Genomic DNA, 14,348 nt, shown 5'->3' on the forward strand with positions numbered 1-14,348 from the left:
GGGCAGAGACAGAGGCAGAGGAGACCACCCTCCTTTCCCTACCCCAACTCTAGTGCTAATAGCTGGGAGACTCCATCACGGCCAGATCCCTCTTCCCCACCCCACATGCCACACATGCTGTGTACACAGAACACACAATCCTCGCACACAAATCGCGTACTAATAATACATAGCACATGCACACACACTGCATACAATATGGGGCTATGCACCCTGGATTCACAGCAACAAAGTCTGTACCCCAATTCCGTAGACACAACCTGTACGTGCATACGTACTGCATAGATACACCATGTGTGCACACGCAATAAAAACACACAGCACTCACAATTGCTCTCATTGACAGCCTACATTTAACCCAGGTGCACATGCATGCACGTGCACACACACACGCAGACCATCCCCTCTCCATTCAGCAGCTGCCCATCCTCCCTCCAACCAGTGGGAAAGGAACCATAGTGACCGGCGGCTGCGCGGGGTTGGGGCGGGGGCCGCGCCCCCACCACCTGGCACGATGCTGCGGATTATTAGTTCCTGGTAATTTAGTGCCCTTGTACAGAGTCGATTTGTGCCTTTCATTCCTAATTGATCTAGTGGCTGTTTAAATGGCAGCAGGCATCTGTTGAGAGTAGGAAGGTTCATAAGGCGCAATAATTCATAACACCGTCTGGAATTTGCCTTTCATGTCCCTCAGCTAAACCACTGCAGGGCTCTGCTTAAATTACAGCCACTGAGGCTTTCTTTGGTATTCCACTCAGGGCCTGGAGAATCTTGCATTAAACTGGGATCAGGTTAGATTAGACTATAATATGCTGCGGTATTAGTGGCTGCAAATGAAGACTTAGACTGGAGTTTAACCCTTCACCTGGTTTTCTCTTTGTCTTCAATGGGATGGCTAAGCAAACCCATTGTTTTCTCCACCAGCTTCCTGTGGCAGCTGAATAGCTCTTCTAGCAATTTGGGGCTGCAGATGGGCTACCCTCAGATATTGACCTTTTTTTTCCCCTCTAGACTGAACCCAGCCTGCAGCCTTGGGGCCCCCCTGTTTATGCATCGGCTTCCAAAACAAGGGTCAGGGAGACAGTGTCCAGAGGCAGGCTCTGCCAAGCCAAGCAGCTCATCTGAAGCAGGAATCTATGCCCCCTAATCTCCCGCTGCCCCTGAGCCTGAGTCGAGTGACCAGTAGGCATGGGTCTGAGTGTGGATGAGACTAAGCATTTCTGTGTTTTTTTGCCTAGAATCCCTGAAGGGGACAGGCTCCTCCCATCTACCTACAAACACTGTGTAGGCTGAGTGTTCAGTTCTTCTCTCGGTGTGTTTAATCATGGTGTGCTGGAGGGGAAAGCATGATCTATTTTCCTTTTCAAGACTTATTGTGCTTTTCAGAATGGTAGCCACCAGTCACATCATGGTTATTTAAATTAGAAGTAGTTAAAATTAAATAAAATTTAAAATTCAGTGTCCTAGACACAACAGTCATGTTTTAAATGTTCATTGGCGTCATGTCGTTAGTGGCTACCATATTGGACGCAGAGATTGTAGACCATTTCCATCATTGCAGAAAGTCCTATTGGAAGTACTGGCCAGAACTTTCCCTTTGGCGGAGGCCTGGGGGCCAGGCCCAGCATGCATACTTCCTCCTCTTCTAGCAAGCAGGGCTTACCAATAAGAAAGGAGCTAGACTTCCTAGTCCCAGGGGACTGAAGCAAGAGACCGGAGAGGGACGTACAGAGGCTTTTTTGGAACCACAGTCGGGGGGAATGGGGCTTCAGACCCAGTGTCAACAACCCACGCACACACATTCACACATGCTGCGGAGAGATAAGAATGATAGGCACTTATGTCTGCAAATTGGCACACATACAACACATCTATATATTCAACAAATATTTATTGGGATCCATATACCTCTGCTAAATGCTGGACAGACAGGGATGAACAAGGTGGGCTGGACTCCTGCCCTCCTGTAGCTCACAGTCTAGGGAGGAAGGCAGATGATGAAGCAAACTACTCAGGGAGCCGTCAGCATAGGTGGGGGGCAGGCAGTCAAGGAATCTTCTCAGAGTTGGTGATGGCTAAGCTGAGCCCCACAGACCCAGTCAGGTAAGCACTTCACCTGAAATATATACATCAGAGACCCACACCCACACGCTCACACTCACAGACTCTTCATTCGCGGATTCATTGTCAGTCACTGAATATTTATTAAGCCCAGCCATGAGCATTCAGGGCAAGGTTCTAAGGATACAATGATCATTAAGACAGGGACAGTCTTGGAGGACAACAGTGAACAAATAACGATGCAAATAATCATTTAATTACAGTTGTGCTAAGGGTGTGATGATGGAAGAGTACAGGGAGATGTTACACATGTAATTGGGGCATCTGACCTAAACTGAGTCAGCTGACAGATGTAGGACAGGTGGAGCCATCTGCCCACCATGTGTGGATGATTTGGTCTCACACCTATTCCCCTGCATACACTCGCAAACACACAGGTTCTGCCCTCAGCTGGCTTCAGGCAGACAAGAATCAGTCTGTGACCAACCACTAATGTTCGTGTCCAAGACTTTTCTGGATATTTCCCACATTTTCTTCTTAGATTGGCCTTAAGCCAGAAATGGACACCTAACACCTACTTCTTTGAAGGGTTATACCCATCATCCCTCATCAAATGTTCTTGCAGCTTATCTGGTCAAAGAGAAAAGGCACCAAGTGGGGAGGAACAGAGCCTTCTGAGGCCCCAGGAACCGGGAGACTGGATCAACTGTGCCAAGGCATGAAATTCTGCCATCTAGGCTGACCGTGGAAACTGGGGACGTTCTCAAGGAGTGGGACCTTGGGAGAAGAAGTGATGGGAATGTGGGAAAGGGACCCGCCAGCCGCCGGTCTCCATGTGTGCGCATGTGTGAGCTCTTCATGTCCCCGCAGGCACCCTCTTTTCCCGCTCCTGACGCTGCTGTTTGAGAAATGTGAACAGGCCACCCAGGGCTCTGAGTGCATCACCTCCGCCAGCTTTGATGTGGACATCGAGAACTTTGTCCACCAGCAGGAGCAGGAGCACAAACCCTTCTTCAGCGATGACCCAGAACTGGACAATCTGGTAAAGACCCTCCAACCCCACCCTGGCTAGGGTCCTCCTACCCTCTGATCCCCTCCAAATGCCCTAGAAATGACCTTTTCATTCATTCATTCAACAAAACATTTTTCGTGCCCACAGTGGGGCAGACACTAGATACACGATTCCAGCACCTGAGAGCCATTTCTAAGTCCCTTAAACCAAGAGTCGCATACACAGATTTTGCTGCCAAAGCTCTCCTCTTCTCTGCCCACTGCAGTGCCAGCATCTTACTCCCCACCCTCTTTCAGGGCAGACAGGGGGAACAGAGGGTCATAGAAGCTGGAACATCTTGAGGTAGCTGTTCTGAGCGCTGGAGTCCTGGCATGTTAGTAAATCGGTCTTGGGCTGCCCAGAGAGGAGCTGGTGGCTGGTATGCCACAGTGTGGAGGATGCAGGTGACAGGCGTATTCAAGCACATCAATAGTTAGAAAGACCTGGAGACACGGTTATGTTGAGAAGAGGACCAGCAGATGTCCTGCCTATTGAGGACACAGTAGATTAGGCTCCCAAACCTAGCTTATCATCCAGATCATCACTACAGTTGTTAAAAAAATACATATCCCTGGGCTCCACCACCTGGAAATTTTGATTCAGGAGGTTGGGTGGGGTCTCTGAATCTCCATTTTTAAAAGTTTCCCAGGTACTTGCAATCATCAATAAGGTTTGGTAACCAGCAGATTGGATGACATCTGAAATTCTCATCCAGCTCTGGGAATTCTGCTGAGAGAGCAGAAGGGAGGCTGCTCTGTTCTTTCATCATGATAAATAGTCATCCTGGAATTATTAACCATAATTCTTGATTTTTCTGTGGGTGGATTACCCAGATTATACACACTGAATTTGGAAGCTGCAAAACTCTCCTCCACAAATTGATTGATTGTAGTGCTGACCTCTTGCATCCAGAATTTAGCAGGTACCTGCTCCCAAAAGGGAAAGAGAATTAGAAAAGCAAACGTGGCTCCAAAAAGGAAGATAGAAAACATACACACACTCGCATGCACACACACATATACAAACAACACACATGCATATACACACATACACCTACACACAGAGCACCTGCAGAATAGATTTAAATGACTTCGGTATTATTCTGTGTTGTGAATTATCCACCCCACTGCTTCTCTCAGGAGTTGAATATGATACTCTATAGAGTCCAGAAGAGCTACCAGGAGAGCCCAGCCTGGCCTGGAAATTTGTGAAGTGTTAAGATGGGGCCAGCATTTAGAGAGAGGGAGCAGTCCTGGGCCAGAGAATAAGCATTTGTCACCGTCAAGAGAGTAAGCGCAGGATCTGAGAGCCCCAGATCCACCTCTGCTCATCCCTGGCTCTCCCTCTTCCCTGCTGGGATCCAGCAGCCACTTCCCAAGTCCCTGGAAAGCCTTCCCGTGCAGGGTCTACAACTGGCTGTGTAGTAAGTACAGCCTGGCTGCCCTGCCCTGCTGTATGGCTGATCGGAAGCTCAGAGCTGCAGTTGTGAAGCAGGTCTTTAGACCCACAGCAGCCATGGAGCCAGGAGATGAGCAACTGTTTCTCCTGGAGCTGGAACAGACCTGGGGGGTCAGGGCCCGCTTTCCTCACTTGACACAAAACAAATTGAGCCTAAGTTGGTAGGAAATACCTAAAATCAGACTGAGTAATGTGAATGAATTTAAACCTTCTCAAGAGATAGGAGCCCTGGGGAAACAAACCTCACCCACCTTGCCCACCACCACTTGCCAGGTGAGCTGTGGAAGAGCCACGGAGGACAGCCTCCTAGTGGAGGCCTCCTAGTCTAGGACAGCCTGCAAAATACCAAAAAGTGGCCAGATGCGTGCTTTCCCCTTGCCAGCACTCCCCAGGTCTCTCTAGGTTCTGTTCACTCAAAGAATCAGATTTCTTGACTCAACACAACAAACCTTGGTTGTGTCTGCGAGGCGCCATGCCTGACCAAAGGATGTGGATGTTGCAGAGGCTGCCCCAGGGGCCCCAGACCTCTGGTGGTCCCTGGTCTTCTATCTCAGATGACTGGGCTTGGAATGGTCCAGTTGGCAGAGCGATCCTTGGACAGCCCATCCACTCACGTGAACCTATTTATCTAGAGTAGTTAGCCACAGTCAATGACCAGTTGACAGATCAATTATTTAAATGGATACAGTTGAAGGAGCACTTAGAGCTGAAGAACCAGAGCCTAGCTTCACTGCTTCCTATCTGTGTGACTTTGGCGACCTAACTCCTTTGAAACTCGGTCTCCTCATCTGTAGATCTAATACACCTATCTCATGTGACAGTAATAAAAAAATTAATGAGATGGCTTGTGGAACTAAATGGCCTTTAAAAATGCGTGGCATCTGGAAGGTTAATCTCAAATGCAGTATCACTAAGGCAAGGCATTCCCGCTTCCCAGCCTCACTGCCTGCCATCAAAGAGACTGTGTGGCTGGGACCCTGAAACTTTATTTGGGGAGTCAAGCAGTGCCCTTTGCCATCCCACTTGTAGTCCTGTGACGGGAGGGGGGAGATGAAGAGGCCAGCCACAGGAGCCATCATTAGAACAAGAATCATGTAGCCAGCACAGCTGAGATGCACATAATTAGAAATTAGAAAAAGGTCAGATCGCGTCATTATCAGCTCAATCAGCTGCCGAGTGCCACAGCCAGTTAATTTGGCATCTGTATTTTTTACAACCCCGCACACGTAGCCCAACGGACTGTAACTCTTTATCCGGACAGATATACTGCGCAGCGGAGCAGGGACATAAAATGAGAGACCCCAAGCAAATGAGCTGAGATAATTGAGAGATTTATTTTTTATATATATGTGTGTCAGGGCGGCTTTCCTTTGCCCTTGAATATTGACTTTCACAGATGGGATTGTTAGGAGGACACTGGGGTCCCCCAAAACTTTGTCCCGCCCTGGGCCCTGGTGCCTTGCTGTGATCCTGCTTTCTCCGAAGCCCAGCATGCCCGTGGGCCCCAGCCCCGCCAGGCCCACCGCTTGGACGCGAATCCTCCCACCTCCAGCTGGCCGCACCCCTCTCCTCCAAGCCACTTGTGCTTGGAGCTTCCCCTGCTCCCAACAGTCTCCCAGACAAGTTCCCATGGGAAGGGCCGAGTAAGATCTCCCAGAGCTGCCCAAAGATCAAAGAGGCCCCTAGATTGTAGGTTTCTGAGGGAACTTCCCTCCCCTGGGCAGCCAGTGGCTCCCATAGCACCCATGTGAGATGAGTAACTTAGAACCACAGAATCATAGGGGAAAACACAACTGAGAGCGACGCAAGCCCAACCCACCCCCTCCCCATTTTACAGATGGGAACACTAGAGTCCAGAGAAGGGGAATGACTTGTCAGAACCAGAACCCAGGTCTGTTGGCTCCTGATCTCTGCTCCTTCCACTGTATCACTCTACCTCCCTTCTTCCTGGGGTAGTCAAGTCCTCGTGTACAGAGAGCACCACCAACGTCCCTCCTCCTGGTGCCCTCGCTCTCTGACCCTCTCTACTCCCTGTCTCAGTGCTGTGAGGGTGGCCTGCCACCTTCATGATGGCTACACTGGAAAATCCCTGGTCACTTCCCCTGGGGACACCCGCCACTCCAATTCCCACACTACCCAGGGCTCACCAGGGTCCCCTGCTTGGGCCTAGCAGCCTCGGACTGGCAGTTGGTAAAGTCTGTAAAATTTGCAAGTTCCCCAAACCCCTTTGAAAGGTAAAAGCTTTTTTTTTATAAAATCTGATTTACGGGCCCCCAGTGTGGGGCCGAGGTTTTATATATTATGCAAGATTTCAAACCGAGGCTGTAAAACGTACGGTTTCAGTTTCATGCATGGAATTTTTTTATGTGTAAATTTTTTAACATTTATGGGGCACGTTTTAATGAGACTCTGGTGTGGCTCGAGGGACAGATTATGGCTGCCTGACCACAAAGCCGGCTCCAAAATGGGGCCCCCAGGCCCCTGGGCTCACTCTGAAGAGGCAGGACCAGAGGCCAGAGGCTCTGACTAAGGAGGCACAGGAATGAGCCAGGCCAGAGCTCCGGGCCCACGGAGCCCTCAGGTAGCCCCATTCAGAGTCATTCATTTCAGCCTCAGTCTGGGCTCTTTCCACCTAGATTGGAGCAGACAATCCTACAGACACCAGGAAAGGGAGGGGAAATAGAATAATCAAAGCTAGTAATAATCAACATTTGTAGACCACTTAGGTGCCATGTGCCCTTCTAAACACTTTACGTTTATCTTTTTATTTAATTCTCTTTTCAAATCCTCAATTGAAGATAAGGAGATTGAGACACACAGCCAGCATGTGGCAGGGGCGTGACTCACACACAGTTCTCCAGCCCGGTGCCCACGCTCTTCACAGTTATGCTGCCCTATAGCTCATCTTTTATGAGTTTTCTATGTACCAGGTCTTGTTTTTAGTTCTTTTCTAGCTGCATCTCATTTAATCCTCAATACAACTCTGAGCCAGTCATTATTATCCCATTTTACAGATGAGGAAAGTAAAGTGCAGAGATTATGTAAATTGTCCAGAATTTCCCAGTAAGTGGGAGACCCAAGACTCAACCTCCAAAACCCATTGTTCTCCAGCATCCTACTCTGCTATTTAATTCTCATGATAACCCTGTGAAGTAGTTATTATTATCCCCGTTTTACAGAGGAAGAAATCAAGGACTAATTACCCTATAGCCAATAAGTTACAGAGCTGGGAGTTGCACCAAGTGGGTCTAACTCCCAAAACCCCCTCTTTCCTCTGAACCGCACTGCTTCTCCAAATTCTAAGGACATTGGAGGGAAAGCGCCACATATTGACTTGAGTGATTTAACTTGTCATGCGTGATGGCATCCATAAAATGATCTTTCATTCCCCCAATTGCCTGGCGGTTCTCTGGTCCCTGGTCTTCACCTTTCTTCCATGTCCCATTCCCTGTTCCGGTGACCCTGCGCTTCCAACTGGTCAGGCCGAGGTGGTCTGGTCTGGAAACACTCCTGATTAGATTTTGGCTTTGGCTGCCCTAATAACCCACAGGAAGCATCTGAGCACTTTAAGGAATGCGTGTTTATAAACTCCTTCATCTTCGAGTGAGGGAGAGTAGTTCCAGCTTCCCAACTTGCAGAAGGAGAGAGTGAAAGGAATCTGCCCTCCAGGGCGAGGATGCCTCCCTAATTGCTGCATGGAATTGAGCTGTTTACCTAATCTCCGAGCCTCAATCTCCTCATCTCTGGGAGAGGAATAATATTGCCTGTGTGTCCCCCTGGTTATGAGACTCAAATGAGATAATGGAGAGAAAGGCATTTTGCAAATTGTAAAGTGCTATGTACATAAATGTTTTGAAAGGCAAGGATTTATTACTTTCTAGTGAAGAGGCCACAATCCTACAAGAAAGGCCACTTTTCAGGAAGAACTTGATGGTGGAGGGAGGGGCACGTTGGCATAGAGAATTAACATTTATTGAATAGCTACTGTGTGCCTTGACCATTTGTGTACATTATCTTATTCAGTTTTCACAGCCACTCTACAGTGTAGGTATTATAATTATCCTAAATTTTACAGATAAAGTTAAACCACTTGTTCAAAATACCCAAGCAGGAAATAATCGATTCGGGACATCACACCACGTAACTTCATGGAAAATGAGAAGCCCGGGTCCCGTGTATGTCCCTGGGATTTTCAGGGCAAGTGTACAGTGGTGTGAGATAAAATGTAAGGTTGCCTCTTATAGTGCTTTTTGAAGGCTACTTCTTAGAAGAAGAGGGCTGGCTATTTTGATAGAGAAGGAAAGAAGACAAGCTGAAAGATGGAGCAAAACTTGGGGAAAGGAATTAAGGACACATTCGTCATGTTTGATGACGATATTAAATTAAATGGAATTGTTATTACTCTAGAAGATCTGGAATAACTTTTTATATGAATTGATCACTTAGGAAAATAATCTAATAAATCAGAGTTTTATTCTGATTTAGAGGCAAAAACCCAAAATTGCAGACACATAGGATAAAGGATAATTTACTAAACATAAATATAGAAGAAAAAACTGGGAATGATTATTTTTCCAATAGCAGAATATGGAATAGCAATAGAAAAGCCAAAAAGATATTGGAAATTATTAAAAGAGGTTAAAAAAATGTATATGCATTTGGTCCCCTGTGGTTTATAAAGCACTTTCACATTATTATCTCCCTTAGACCTTATCAAATCTTGTGAGTTAGGGATGTTCAGTATCCCCACTTTACAAATAAGGAAACTGAGGCTCAGAGAAGTCTTGAAACTGACCCAATATCACCCAATTTGTAAACAGTAGGCCTAGACACAAATCCAGCTTGTCCGACAGTGAACCCCACAAGCTTTCTGCCTATGCCAGGCAGCTGCCCCACATTAACACATTGCCCATCTTTTTCTCTAATGTCGAATAGGTCCTACATATTCATTGCCTCCGAATACCATTATGATTTACTCTACCTTCTTAAATCTTTAAACCAAGTCTATTATCCCATAAAAAAGTAATCCTTCAACTGTGCTTTATTAGACCAAAAGGTAGGCCCACTTTTGGCCACTGTGCACCGATCTAGTTTAAACTTATTGTGTGTGTATTTCATCTGAGCAAAGCTATTCTAGGTGGATTTTACTTTTTATTTTGTTTTGCTTATTTGTATTTTCTGATTCTTTTTTGTCGTAAGTGTTTGTTGGCTACGTTTTTAAAATAAATGAATAGTTATGTGTACTTCTGTCTGTGTGTGAATGTGTGTGTGTATGACTTCAGGAAAAGATGTAAAAATAAATGAGTAAATAAATTGTTGATTAAACATGAAGATTACTCCAGTAAAAGAAAGCTCAGAGAAAGAAGAAAGGAAGGAAGGGAGAAAAGGGAAAAAGAAGGATTGAGAGATGAGAAACCAGAGCAGCCAAATGAGGGAACATTACCAGGGAGGGTTCTGGAAATCCTAAACTTTAATGTGCCCAAAGCTATTTGGTTTTCATGGAACCCCATACTTCCGGTCACTGAGCCACTTTCTTTCTAAACCACGAACCCTTTAAACTGCCATTTCTCTTCTATATAAAGCCTGAGAGCCTGTATGGAGCATGAAGCAACACAGGTAACCTGGCTTCACGTCTTAGTTCTGTGACTCACCAGCTGTGTGACTTTAAGCAAGTAAAAATTTCTCCAAACTTCATTTCTTCAACTGTAAAATATGGGTAATAATAGTACCTACTTGCAGAAGTGATGTGTGGAATAGATAAGATAAGGCATACAATAGGTTTAACACAGTGCCTGAGACATAGAAAGAATAAGAAATATTTGAGTATTAATCAATTGATTATCAATCAATCAATGAGTGTTTATTAAACCCTTATACTGTGCTAATTACTCTGAGAGACATAAACCAAGATCTCCATGGCTAAAGTCAAGTAGAAAATTTAGGCAAGAGCAAATATTTGCTCATTACCTAACTCCATTTTTGGGTCCAAATAATCCATACTAGATCACTGTTCTCCTCTCTGCCTGGGACAGCACAGTCTCCATCAGTCTCAGCCCCAAGGAGGGAGCGCTCCCTTAGGACAAGCCCCTGTGACTGAGCCCTGCGTGAGGACACATAATTGTTGGTTTCTGTCTTTGAGTGACACTTAGTCTAATTCAGTACTCCAAGAGCCCTTAATTAGTTGAGTACAATTCCTGCCCATCAGACAATCCAAATGCCAACCCAGGGATTCCTCAGTTTCTTCCCACTTGAAATGCCAATGAAGCTCAGAGAGGGGTGCGGCACTGGCTTCCAGCCACACAGCTCCACTCACACCTGACAGTCAAAATTCTCTGGGAGCCGCAGAGTGTCAGGTGTAAGTGGAGCAGCATAGCTGGAAGTTAGTGCCCCTCATACACTGCTGGTGGGAATGTAAATTGGTGCAGCCACTATGGAAAACAGTATGGAGATTCCTCAAAAAATTAAGAATAGAACCACCATATGGTCTATCTATTCCACTATTTATCCAAAGAATGCGAAAACGCTAATTCGAAAAGATATGTGCATCCTCGTGTTCCTTGCAGCATTATTCACAATGGCCAAGACTTAGAAACAACCTAAGCACCCATCAGTGATGAATGGATAAAGGAGATATGGTATATATACACAGAGGAATATTACTCAGCTATAAAAAAAAATGAAATCTTGCCATTTGTGACAACATGGATGGACCTTGAGGGTGTTATGCTAAGTGAAATAAGTCAGATGGAGAACGACAAATACCACATGATTTCATTCCTATGTGGAAGATTAAAAAAACACATAGATACAGAGAACAAGTTGGTGGTTACCAGAGGGGAAGTGGAGCTGGAGGGCAAAAGGGGTTAAGGGGGACATTTGTACAGTAACAGGTAGAAACTAGACTTTTGATGGTGAATGCAATATAGTGGATACAGAAGTTGAATTATAATGACGTACCCCTGAAACCTATATAATATTATAAACCAATTTTACCTCAAAAAAAATTCTCTGGGAGAGATTCCCTAGGTGTCAAAATGCAAGCCAAAAGCTGGACTACACAGGGACTCCTGTGTATTGCTCATGTCAATATAAATGGGTCTCAAAAGGCAAGCCCCTACCCTTTTTTTCACTTTTTATTTTAATATAATTGTAGATTCACATGCAGTTGTAAGAACAAGTGCAGAGAGGTGCTGATTCCTTCCTTGCATAACTATAGCACAATTTCACAACCAGGAAATTGAGATACAATCCACCAAACTTATTCAGACTTCACCAGTTTTACATGCACGTGTGTGTGCGTGTTTAGCTCTATGCAATTTTAGTACATGTAGATTCATGTAAACACTATAGTAGTCAAGATACAGAACAATTCTTCCCTCCCTCCCTACCCCACCGCCTGGCAACCACTAATCTGTTCTCCATCTCTATAATTTTGTCATTTTAAGGATGTTATATAAATGGCATCATACAATATGTAATATTTTGAGATTGGCTTTTCTTTCTCAGCATAATTCTCTTGAAATCCATCCAAGATTTGTTGAGTGTATCAATAGTTTGTTTCTTTTTCTTGCTGAGTACTAGTCCACGATCTAGATATACCACAGTTTCTTTATCCATTCATCTGTTAAGTATATTTTGGTGGTTTCTAGTTTTTTGCTATTGGAAATAAGGTTGCTTTGAATATTTGCATATAGGTTTTGTGTAAACACACGTTTTTATTTCTCTGGGATAAATGCCCAAGAGTGCAATTTCCGAGTTGTATGGTAAGTATATATTTAGTTTTGTTAGAAACTGTTATACTGTTATCCAAAGTGGCTATTTTACATACCCACCAGCAAAGTATGGGTGATCCAGGGTCCAGTTCCTAACCAGCCTTTGGTGTTATCACTATTTTTTTATTTTAACCATTCTGATAGGTGTGTAGTGATATCTCATTGTGGTTTTGATTTGCATTTCCCTGATGGCTGATGACATTGAATGTCATTTCATGAGCTTATTTGCCTCTGTGTATCCTTTTCAGTGAAATGTCAGATGTTGTCTTTGCCTGTGTTCTAATTCGATTGCTTGTTATTTTGTTTTGTTTTGAGAGCTCTTTATATATTCTAGATATAAGGCCTCTGTGAGGTATGTGGTTTGCAAGTATTTTCTCCCAGTCTGTAGTTTGTCTTTTCATCTCCTTCACAGAGTCTTTTGAAGAGCAAATATTTTTAATTTTGATGAGGTCCAACTGTTCTGGGTCATGCTTTTCCTGTTCTGGGTCATGCTTTTTGTGTCAAGTCTAAGACCTCTTTGTCTAGTTCTAGGTCCTGGTGATTTTCTCTGTGGGTTTTTTTTTTCCTAAAAGTTTTATAACTTTTTGTCTTACATTTAGGTCTTTGAGCCATTTGAGTTACTTTTTATGTAACATGTGAGATTTAAATCAAGGTTCACTTTTTTGTTTATGCATGTCCAATAGGTCCAGCACAATTTTGAACAGTGCTTTTTTGAAAAGCAACTTGGCGATGTTTATCATGAGTCAAAAGAATATCCGTAGCTTTTTTCCTGTCACTTCTGGGAATTCATCTTAAGGAAATAATGAGAAACATGAATATAAACCATAAGGTTGGAAAATAGTCACTGTAACATTTTTTATAAAATTCAAAAATTGGAAGTAATCTCAATGCCCAACAATAAGGAATTGGTTAAGTATGGTACATATGTGGAATAATATGCAACAATTAAAAACCTATTTACTCAATAACTTTCACCCATTCAGCAAATATTTACTCAGCATCCATATATGTTGGTGCCGAGGATAACATACTGAGCAAATCAGACACCATCTCTTCCTTCTAGAAGCTCACAGTCTAGAAGGCAGCATACAGAAAACAATGTTGTCTCTTAGAAAAATACGTTTGGTAAACTAAGCAAGCAAACAGGAAACAAAATTGTATGCACGAGGTGATTAAACTACATTAAAATGCATGCATATGGACAAGACGAAAAAATCATCATTCTTTTAGAGTGATTGGATCAAGGACAATTTTTTTTTTATCCTCCATTTTCCATACCTCCCGTAGCACATTCTTTTTAATAATAATAACAATAATAAAGAGAAACGCTTCAGTTGAGAAATAGCTTCTTGCCATGAGAAGATTAGGAATGTCCCTTTGCAGAGATGACAGGCACACGTCCAACAGTCCAAAGGGCACGAAAAAGGCCACCACAGAGAGCTAGGTGTCCAGCACCAGCTAAGTCATGCTGGATGATTCAGTCAGTCAGCAAGTGTCAGTGGGGCATCTGCAAGGTGACCTGCGTCACAGGAGGCACTCAGAATACATGTTTAAGAATAGACAGTCCCTAGCCTCTCAGGACACTTGCAAGAACTCTGATGTCAGTGTTGCTCACGCTTGTTCAGTGCTTTACACTTTGCAGCTTGTGTGCTCCCTCATACAATCCTCTCCACGAAGCCTTACAGCTGTTAGGGAGGGCATAATTCCCCCATTAGTCAGACAATAAGGCACAGAGAGCTTAAGCAATTGCCCAAGGTCACACAGATCTTGAATGGCAGGCCTGGGGCTTGAGACCTGGCCTTCTATCTCTAAGGCTAGCGCTGCTCTCAGAATACCACAACTGCCTGGAGAACAGCTGTGATAACAGTGGGCTCAAAGCAAGCAAACAATCCAGAGAGAGCTGTGACTAGAATTTAAATCATGTGGACGAGAAAGCATATACCTAGGGCAGGGGATGGTCACCTCTTCCCTGGGGGCTTGGAGGTGGGGGGTGGGGGTGGTGTCAG

The 14,348-nt window shown here is 44.6% G+C and overlaps 1 protein-coding gene across 13 annotated transcripts in view; it reads left to right on the forward strand.

Annotated features, from left to right (window-relative positions):
- Nucleotides 1-14,348, forward strand: part of PKNOX2 (PBX/knotted 1 homeobox 2) — a 253,943-nt gene that overhangs the window by 204,793 nt on the left and 34,802 nt on the right. For all 13 annotated transcript variants that reach the window (XM_070623372.1, XM_070623371.1, XM_070623370.1 and 10 more), the window contains one exon: nt 2,932-3,103. In XM_070623372.1, coding sequence (XP_070479473.1) covers nt 2,932-3,103 — 172 coding nt within the window. The remainder of the gene's footprint in view (nt 1-2,931; nt 3,104-14,348) is intronic.

Source organism: Equus przewalskii, chromosome 6 (assembly GCF_037783145.1).
Source record: "Equus przewalskii isolate Varuska chromosome 6, EquPr2, whole genome shotgun sequence".
Taxonomy (NCBI): domain Eukaryota; kingdom Metazoa; phylum Chordata; class Mammalia; order Perissodactyla; family Equidae; genus Equus; species Equus przewalskii.